Source organism: Nomascus leucogenys, unplaced genomic scaffold (assembly GCF_006542625.1).
Source record: "Nomascus leucogenys isolate Asia unplaced genomic scaffold, Asia_NLE_v1 001280F_44326_qpd_obj, whole genome shotgun sequence".
NCBI lineage: Eukaryota > Metazoa > Chordata > Mammalia > Primates > Hylobatidae > Nomascus > Nomascus leucogenys.
The window spans coordinates 34,255-44,332 of NW_022097310.1; the positions used below are offsets into that span (position 1 = coordinate 34,255).

Consider the following 10,078-nt stretch of genomic DNA (forward strand, 5'->3'; position numbering starts at 1 on the left):
CACCAGGGCCAGGTGGTGGTGCCAAGGTCGTCTAGCTATTTATCTTACTTCTGTTTCTTTCCAACTTTTTGCTTTCTCCATTTTCTCCTGTCTTATAAACTAGGGAAAAGGGGAGATTGGGGAGAAACTGGGAAGGACAACAGGAGAAGTGGTGATCTCATACCATATTTCCCCCCTTTGAGAATTTTCACTTTTTAGTGGGAATTCTCACTCTCATCCTCACTTTCTGAGTCTCTTTGTGAGATAGAGCGATAGTGATTCATATAATACAAGTGTGCTGAAGTTTTCTGATGAACCACAGTAGCAACAAAACTTTTTATCATTTGAAAAAGCAAGGGTAACACACAGGGGAGCAGCAAGCAAGTTCCTATCACTAGCAATACACCTAAAATGAGGGTTTTAAATCCTCCTATAGCTGGAAACCATTTTCCAAATAAAGACTCAGGATTAAACTCGTGCCAAACCTGTACAGGCGCATGTGCCACCTTTGTCATGTCCCTGACTCTGTTTTCAGTCACCTGTCCTTGATCATCTATTTGTAGGCAGCAATTGGTTAAGTTAAATTTTCCACAAACTCCTCCTTCAGCTGCTAGCAAGTAGTCCAAGGCCAGTCTATTCTGATAGATAGCATTCCTCATTTGGGTTTCCTGCCAAGATAAAACAGTCAAAGCTCTGCCAGTTTCATTAGTTGGGGGAAAAGTACCAGCTTGAGCTGTCTCTTGTCCACGAGAGGGCGCGGAAGCCCAAGGGATCAAAGAACTGCCTGCAGAGCCTCAGGGACTGCGAGCTGTTCGCGCTGACGCTGCACTCCGTGCGTGGTCCGGAGGACCGGGGCGCCCTGGACCACATGGTCCACCAGCCTCTAACAGCCCCGCCGTGGCCCTCGCGTGCCAGACCGTGTGCCCAGAGAGCTCCCTGTGCGTGGGGAAGAGGCGGCTGGTGGTGCAGGAAATCCTGGCGGCTCAGGAAATTCTGGCCTAGCGGCGGGGGGTGGGGAGGTAGGCACAGGAGGCGGGTGAATCGGAGGGTGCAGAGCAGCACAAGTGGCCCTGCCCAGCGGCCGCGGGCTCCCGGGAGGGCTCCCCAAGAGCCGGCCTCCCACCTGCCCCGCTGCCGGGGTCCTGGGGCTCTGCCTACCCCGCCTGGCGGAAGGCCAGACTCCTGCCCCTGCAGCGCCTTCGGCAGAGCAGCTTGCGGCCGAGCTTGGTGGTGTCCCAGGTCCGCCTCAGCAAGGCGCCTGTGCCCACCTTCCAGCCCCAGAGGCCGGCGTGGGAGGGCAGCACCAAGGACAGTGACCACCTGCGGATACCCAAGTGGCCTTACACGGTGGCCAAGGAGGAGAAACCAGAGGCTGAGGAGGCCGAGAAGAAGCGCCAGGCCAAGGTGCAGGAGAAGCGCCCGCCGCCCTGGAAGAAGAGGATGTGAGAGTCCGCGGGTGCTTGCCACCAGGTTTGAGGACAGGGTGAGGCGGCTGGGCTGGGCACCATGGCCGCTCCTAGGACCACCAGGCGGCGGGCGTTTCCACGCTGTCTTTCTAGGATGCTCCCAGGAAGGGGCTGGGGGAGCCACATCGATTCGCCTGACACCAGCCACCCTAGCCATCAGTACACGTAGCGGGCATGTTGCCTAAAAGGCTCCCTTTAGAGAACCTCAATTAAGATTTGTTTAAAGATCAATTTATGAGGCCAGGCACGGTGGCTCACGCCCTAATCCCAGCACTTTGGGAGGCTGGCGGATCACCTGAGGTTGGGAGTCTTTGAGTAGCCTGACCAACATGGAGAAACCCCGTCTCTACTAAAAATACAAAATTAGCCGAGCATGGTGGCACATGCCTGTAATCCCAGCTACTCGGGAGGCTGAGGCAGGAGAATCGCTTGAACCCGGAGGCAGAGGTGGCAGGGAGCCAAGATCACGCCATTGCACTCAGGCCTGGCAACAAGAGCCAAACTCTGTCTCAATTTAAAAAAACTCAATTTATTAAAGGGTATTTTCTGTGTAATTTTGTATTTTTAATTATTATCCAATTTGCCAAATTTTACAAGTGATAGGGCCCCTTGTATCCAAGGCAGTTTTAATACACTTGCCTGAAGATGTTTTATTTAAAGTACTGTTTCTAGCAATAAATATTTATGATATCTGTAGGAGTTTACACAGAAATCATGGGATTCTCTCCTTTTTGGCTGTTTGCTTTGGTCTTTCCTTCTCATTGTGGGTGCACGTGCACACTGGATGTTTTTATTAGTTAGATTAAGTGATGCCGGATATTTCTATTTGATGGAGGGATTGACTCATTCAGCCACATGATCAAGTGAGAAAGAGATAGCATATTTTATTGTATCTTTTTAAAAAGTATTATCCATACAGTCATATATTGGGGACAAACATTTATCATCAAATTATAAAACAATGCAGAGATAAGCATGTATGTATTGCTAGAATTAAACTCATTTTAATCAAGGAGTTTTAGATAAACTGGATACAAAATCTTTAACATATTAAAAATAGATATGAGGAAAACGTGTCATTTGATAAAATGGGGAAATATAATTAATGATTACAAGAAACACAAAATTAAGCCATATATGCTCTTAAGTAAATCGAATCCAGACATCCTTAAAATGTAAATAAAAGGATGCAACAAGAGTAAGGAGCCCAGAATGATGCAAATTAAGGGAATAGTGGGGAGGTGATGTTTAGAACAAGCAAAGAGAATGCAATGGGAAGCAAACTTATTTTAGGCAAATTCTCCTGGAGTGGACCAGGCAGCCCTCTCTTCCAGACTCAGTTACAAAGAGTCCCTTATGTGGGTATTTCTTTTATTTTTCCGTTGAGGACTGCACTTGGTGTTTAGTTCAACCTCATGCGGACCTCATGGAATTTCCAAGACTTGGGGCCTTGGCATTGTGGCACCTTCCTGCCACACGTACATAATTCACAGCATTACCAAGTCACCACGAGCTCCACGCTCATCTCTGTCAGCCCAGGACCCAGCCAGGCAGTGTCACATGGTCTCCCAGGCATGCCTTTCCAAGCTGGCTATCCCTGCTGCGAAAGTTCTGAAGTCACTGGTCCAGGGAGCTGAGCTTGGGCCTGTCCTAAAGCTCCACAGGTGACTGCATTGCAGCCCACGTGGAAAGCTGCAGCTGTAACACAGGGATTTTGAGAGGCCTCAGTTGCCTTTAAGTGGCACTTCCAGGACACCCATCCAAAGCTCTCACAAATGGCTCCACCTTCCCAAGGATGTCCTATTGTCATTGGAACAGCCAGTGTCAGGCAGCTTCTGCTTGGGCTGATGTGGCATCTGACCCTTGGTGGGTTGCCAGACATTCCTTCCTGTTTCCGCCATGGGAAGTTGGCACTGGGAATGGTATGGAGCCCCCATGTCTACCCTAAGCCTTAGGTGTCTGCTGCTTCCAGGTCAAAAATGGACATTTCTGGTCCTGACCAGCCACTACCACATTGTAACCGATGCTCATAGTCTCCAGGGATGTGTAGAACAGCAATGGCAGGACAGCAAACAGCTGGCGATTTCCCCAGGTCCCACGGTGTTCCAGAGTGGGCATGTTGGGTCCCTGTTCCCAATGTGTTCCAGCCTTACCCAGGTGCACAGGGTACCCTGGGACCAGCACAGGGCTTGTCAAGTAATGCTCCTGGTGTCCACAAAACAGCTCCAGAGATACCTGCATTTTGAAAAGCCTGCCAATACTACTTAGCAAAAGAAAGAAAAACTATTGACAAAGATGCCAACATGGACAGATCTCAAAATAATCATGCTGACAGCAGAAAGCAAGATGAATGGTTGTCTAGGGATTGGATGAAGTGGGAAGGAAGAGTTGGGAGGGTGAGAATATAAAGAGATGAGAGGAAGCTTTTTTGAGATAATGGGTGTGTTCATTATTTTGATTGTAGAGATCATTTCACATATGTAAAACTTCCAATTTTGTGTTTTAAATAACACAAAAACTCACTTTTTTAAAGAAGAAATGTATGATATAAAGAAGGATACAATCCATCGGTAACTCAGCAAACCTAAGTTGTCATTTGTTAAAAGGAGCATTGCTTTAGGTATGAGGATCAGCATTTCTGAACTCTAATAAAGGAAGAAGAAGAGTATGAACTGAATGTTTACTCCCCATGCTGACATCTCATGAAAATGTAAAACTAAAATAATACAAGAGCAAATGTTTTAAAATTCCTAGCAGCAGTAATCCAAAATGATATAAGTGCACTGAATTTTAGTTTAATATTATTGTGAACATGGTTGCTTGTATTCCTTCTAAAAGGGCAAGGAGTATCTTTGCAAAATTGGTGGACTGATAGACTCATCCCTTACCTTTTGCTGGATAGCCTGGAGTGAGTGGGTCACCAGCACCATTCAAATTTAACACATTTCCTCTCTGGGCTGCAGTTCCAGGAAGATTCCATCCTTTGTGATATGGCTGTACCTCAGGAGCAAAGTAGTCAGCTGGATCTGAGTACAAGATGATTCCTATGGCCCCTGCTAACATGGCATTTTTAAACTGCAGGGGCAGTGTGCAATTCATAATGCAGATATGGCAAATGGTTGGCTTATTCATATAAGAAAGACATTAATTTAATAATGGAAGGATATTTAGACACTGCCTTTTACCATACAATTACACATTCAGTTCTCTTGGCTTTGAACACAATTTCTCACCTGTTAGACCTAACAGACTTCCATTATTCCACGGAATTCTAAATGAGTTATCATTTCTTCTGTGAAACATTCCTATTACAACCTGCAACTGTAGAATTAATGTCCCTTCTTTGTAGTTCTATATTTTCTATATTATAGGATAGCTCTTAATGTATTAACATATCTTTTAAATGTCTATCTCTCCTATAAGGCTGAGGGTGTTTTTGAAAACATGAACCATGTCTTCTTAATTTTAAACTACTGCCCTGTAAAATCTTGCACATCATAGAGTAAGCATCCTACAAACTAAACTGATATAAAATTGTATGCAGAGCAGTCATATTTGTGAAAAACAGCACAGGGTTTTTGTAAACATCTTTCTAACAATCCAAACTGGCCAAGAATAGGAAAATATACCCTGTGAGATACTAAATTCTTCTTCACCAAAAGTATTGTAGCAGTCTCGATTCATGAAAAAGCATTCCAATATTTAGAGAACACCCTGTTATATCACTAAGAGTACAATCTGTCACAACTTTTTCAAGGAAAATTGATGATGTCTATCAAAATTTTGAAAGAATATACACTATTATTTAGCCATTTAATTTCTATGAATCTATACTACAATAATCTTCACACAAATTTCTGAAGCATATATGGACAAAGATGTTCACAATGAAATTATTTGTAATAGTAACAAATTCAAGATAAGACAAACATCGTCAGTAGTAGAATGGTTAAATAAATGGCTTGTCAATTCTGTGAAATACGATGCCATCATTTAAAATAGTGAGGTAATTAATAAGCAGTTGTATAGAAATTACTAAGTACCAGCCACTATCCTAAGTGCTTTCAAACAAAGTCATTTAATAAGGACTCTGTGAGATTGGTGCCCTCGGCATTCGCATTTTATATATGAGGAAACTTTGCAACAGAGAAGTTAAGTAACAGGCTCACAGTAAAATATCTAGAAAGAATAGGAGCCAGACTAGACCAGAACCCAAGTGATAATGGATCTAGGGTTCTATACTCTTAACCAATGTATTACATAACTCTCAACATGTGGACATGAAGAATATGAGTCATGGCTGAATGAAAAAAATAAAGTCTTATAGAATGTAAAAGTAAATAAATAAATATATGTAAAATGGGCATATGGGGCAGATATATTTATATTTCACAGAATTAGGTTTGAAAAAAGCTATTAAGATTGACTATATCTGAATAATGAGGTGGGTAATGCAGAGGAGCTTTTCATTTTTTACTTTATATAAATTTCCTTCAATTAAATTTCTAAAAGCAAATATTACTTTTGTAATAAAAAATGATTAAAAATAATTTTCTTTTCCAGGTATGTGAGAAAACATAGAAACATGAGTTTCTGTGTACCCATGGCAAATAGGAAAAAAAAAAGAAAAGAAATGTTTGAAAGCAATTTGGAAACAGAGAAGCAAGTTAGTCATTTACATTTACAGAATATATATATCCTCTCTTTCTCTGTAGAAAAATAAATAATACTGTACTTTATTTCCTCTGAAGATTTTTCCATATCTTGCAATGACAATCTTCCCAGTAAAGTTGATGCCCATCTCTCTTTCTAGTTTGAAAAAGTCTTCAGTGCGAGCATAGTTCACATATACAAGATCTCCCTATAGGGAAAAGAAAATATATATAATACTGCTAAAATTAAAGAAAAAAAAAACAAAAAATAAGTTTGCTTCACAATACTGCATCATCAAAAGTATTTCTTTATTTGGGGAATAATAAACAGACCCACGGTAATTATGCAGAAGTCATTAGAGAATCTTTTAAAATCCTGAAAAGGTTTAAAAAAGGACAATGTATAAGAGTTATTTATTTGTTTATTATTTTTGAGACGGAATTTCACTGTCGTCCAGGCTGGAGTGCAGTAGCACTCCCTCAGCTGACTGCAACCTCCACCTTCTGAGTTCAAGTGATTCTGCCTCAGCCGCCAGAGTTGCTGTGATTACAGACATGCGCCACCACGCCCACATAATTTTTGTATTTTTTAACAGTGGAGATGGGATTTCACCATGTTGGCCATTCTGGTCTTGAACTCCTGACCTCCAAAGATCTGACCACCTCAACCTCCCGAAGTGCTGGGATTATAGGTGTGAGCCACCGCACCCAGCCAGACATATCTAAACAGCATGTCCTGTGTTGAAGAAATTATCAGTGTATAAAAAGCCACAGGGAATAGAGTAAATAAATGTCATTTTAAAGATCCTAACTATATTTATTTAATTTCCAACCATTGCATTAATTTAAGAACCTCTATGGTATGATCTGTAAAATCCTATCTATGAATCCATAAAATATTCAAATTATGAAAAATGGAAAGAAGCTTGTAAAAACACCTACTGCTGGGCAGAAGCAGTGGCTCATGTCTGTAATCCCAGCACTTGGGGAGGCCGAGGCAAGCAGATCACCTGAGGTCGGGAGTTCGAGACTAGCCTGACCAACATAGAGAAACCCCTGTCTCCGCTTAAAAAAAATATGAAATTAGAAGGACGTGGCGGCATGCACCTGTGGTCCTAGCTAAGTGGGAGTCTGAGGCAAGAGAATTGCTTGAACCTGGGAGGTGGAGGTTGCAGTGAGCCGAGACTGTGCCACTGCACTCCAGCCTGGGTGACAAGAGTGAAACTGTCTCAAAAAAACAAAACAAAACAAAACAAATATAAAAACAAACAAACAAAAAAACACCTACTGCCTCACTGAAAGGCATGTTCAGCAGTTTGGCATTTCAGAGAGTGGCAACTCCTTCAGCAGGGTCAGTTTTTAATGTGTTTGTTTTGTTTCTTTTTTCTCTGTCTGGTGTTCTCTTCTATTTTATTTTATTATATATTTTTTAATTTGAGGGATGAGGTTTTCATAGTACTGAATATCAAACAATGAACCCGCATGAATGATTCACCTAATTTCCTTGGTTTTAGTCCTCTATACAGGTTTTACATAGCAAAAGAACCATTTAAAGACTTGGATTACAAATGCATTTTGTTTTACCTCTGGCATGCCTTGGGCTGAGAAAGCATTATATGGTGGCACAATATTTGTAACATTCTCATAGCCATCTGGTGGTGGTTCGAGGTATGATGTTTCGAAAATCTAGCAAGAATTAAAATATGTCAAGTTAGAGAGAAAAATTCCAGATTATTATTAAGATATAATTCATTTTGCCTTCAAGTATATACTTCAGATTAAGCATCCTGGAACTAGGTTATATAATTAAATAGACAAATTACACTGACAACAATGAGAAAGAGCCTTATCATTATTACTGTCTTCCTAATAATAGAAACTTTTATAAATGCATGCAATCTCAGGTAACCAGAAGTTTCCTTATAAAGTGTAACAGCAGAGCTTCAAAGGTGGCACTTTGGTGATCCTCTTTTTTTGACCATGCCTGTTCAGCTTCCTTGGTGGGCTCCTTTTCTTTCATCTTTATTTAAATAATATTTCCCCATGTTTTATCCCCAGCCCATTGCTTGCCTCTGTACTCCCTCACTGCGAGACTTCATTAAGTATCAGAATTTTACCAATAGCTAATATGCTGATGATACTTACCTTTTCAGATTCATATATTTAAATGTTTGGTGGTTATTTCATCCTGGATGTCCAAACTCAACATGTTAAAATTCAAATTTATCATCTCTCACCCTGGGACTGCTTTTGATCTGCATTTCCTACCTCTATTAATAGCTTCAGTCATTAGCCACTCACACCAGACAGTCTCAGAGTCATCCTGAACTCTATCTTCCCCTCCTTCCCCAAGTCAATCACTAGTGAAGTCCTACTAATACATTTCCTTACTATTTCTGAAATCCATCCCTCTTCCTCATTCCTACTAACATCCTAAAACTTTATTATCTTTTACCTGGACTATTGTCTTAAGACAACAACTTTAACCCGTTGCTTAGCCTAGGTGTAATCTACAGAGGACCTTGTCTATCTAAAATGCCCCTCTAGCCACATCCTTCCCCTGCTCAGGACTTGTCATTGGCGCCCATGAACTGAAGCTGAAGTTTAAGCTTCTTAGGACAGCATATACGCCCTTCTATGATCTGTTCCCGGAACATATTTACCGGTTTATCTCATATCATGGCCCATTTTGTATTTTACACTTTTGAAATACAGAAAATCATTACATTCTCCCAATAATAATAAGCTAGTATATGCCTCCAAGCCTTTGCCAATATTTTGTCTTTTGTTGAGAATTCTCTTAGCCTATCTTGTCACATGGTTAACTCCTTATGTCCTTTCATGACTCACATGTCAAGACTTCAGGAAACATTGTCTAACTCCCAGGCTGGGCTGAGTGACCCTTTTCTCTGTAAATAATGAACTCTAATCATAATCTTCAGAGCACTTACCATACTAATTTGAAGTCTGAAGTATTCCATTGTCTGCCTCAACTTACTTAGGCAAAGGAACCATGTCCTAGTCTCATTCTGGCCTCAGGACTTAACACCATGTCGAACACATAGTGGATACTGAATAATTCACTATTAACCAATTTCTACTTTTACTTGACCCTACATTACAATCCACATAAAACGGTTGGGTTGCAAAATATAAAAGGTACCAACAATTTCACATACATCAGTTTCTTGTTCATCCACAGTCGATATATAGTTGGCATTTGTCTCATTGGGATAAGACAAGAGGACATCATAATGAACCAACTTGGGTGAATCTAGTCCAAATTTCTTCCACTGGGTTTGAATTTTCTTGGCAAGCAAGAAATTTTGTTCTGTTCCTGCCAGATGAGGAAGCTTTGTAAAAGAAGTAAAATGAAAATATAATATAAGAGGGCGTTAAAGACTATGCTCAGACGATGTGCCTAAAAACAATTCTAAATGCACTACTTATGCTTTGGGCATTAGGTTGTCATTCCTATATGACAGATAAAAGAAACACAGCTAACGCTACCAGTTTCTAGATAGGCCAATTTTTAAGTTATTTGTGTACAACTGCAGTTTTCATATTATGCTTCCTCAGAAAAGAACACATTCCATGGTAGACACAATCAGCAAAGATTCAGATACCAGAAGACAGCCTGGAAGAATGTCATACTTCTATACCAATAATGTTCCTTTTTGCTGCTTGTCAGAGAACAGAGACATTTTGGAAAAAAAATTAGATCTTAATATCTCGCAGGGACCACTTGGGCACTTCCACGTTTAACTTTTATATTTCTACTGTCGATTGTAGCATATATGCAGTTGCTTATTTATCTCACTGATGTCAAAGTCCATGCATTTTTATTTTTCATATCCCCTAGTGCTTAGTTCTTGTCTTTTACCCAAAAAGTGCAGGCTTGCTGAATTTAATTTGGGCAGTGTTCTCTTGGTTCTGGATGTAAATGGGTTGTAACATTTAAGTGACCTCACAAACATAGTT

At 40.9% G+C, this 10,078-nt stretch overlaps 1 protein-coding gene across 1 annotated transcript; it reads right to left on the reverse strand.

The window, feature by feature from the left end:
• Positions 1-4,162: 4,162 nt before the first annotated feature.
• On the reverse strand, positions 4,163-9,459 carry LOC100580501 (N-acetylated-alpha-linked acidic dipeptidase 2-like; the record flags this gene model as incomplete). The annotated part of the gene is made up of 4 exons (XM_030808983.1): positions 4,163-4,520; positions 6,181-6,306; positions 7,682-7,783; positions 9,277-9,459. Coding segments are annotated over 4 exons (609 nt in total), but the record flags the coding sequence as incomplete, so codon positions are not given.
• Between the last annotated feature and the right edge of the window lie 619 nt (positions 9,460-10,078).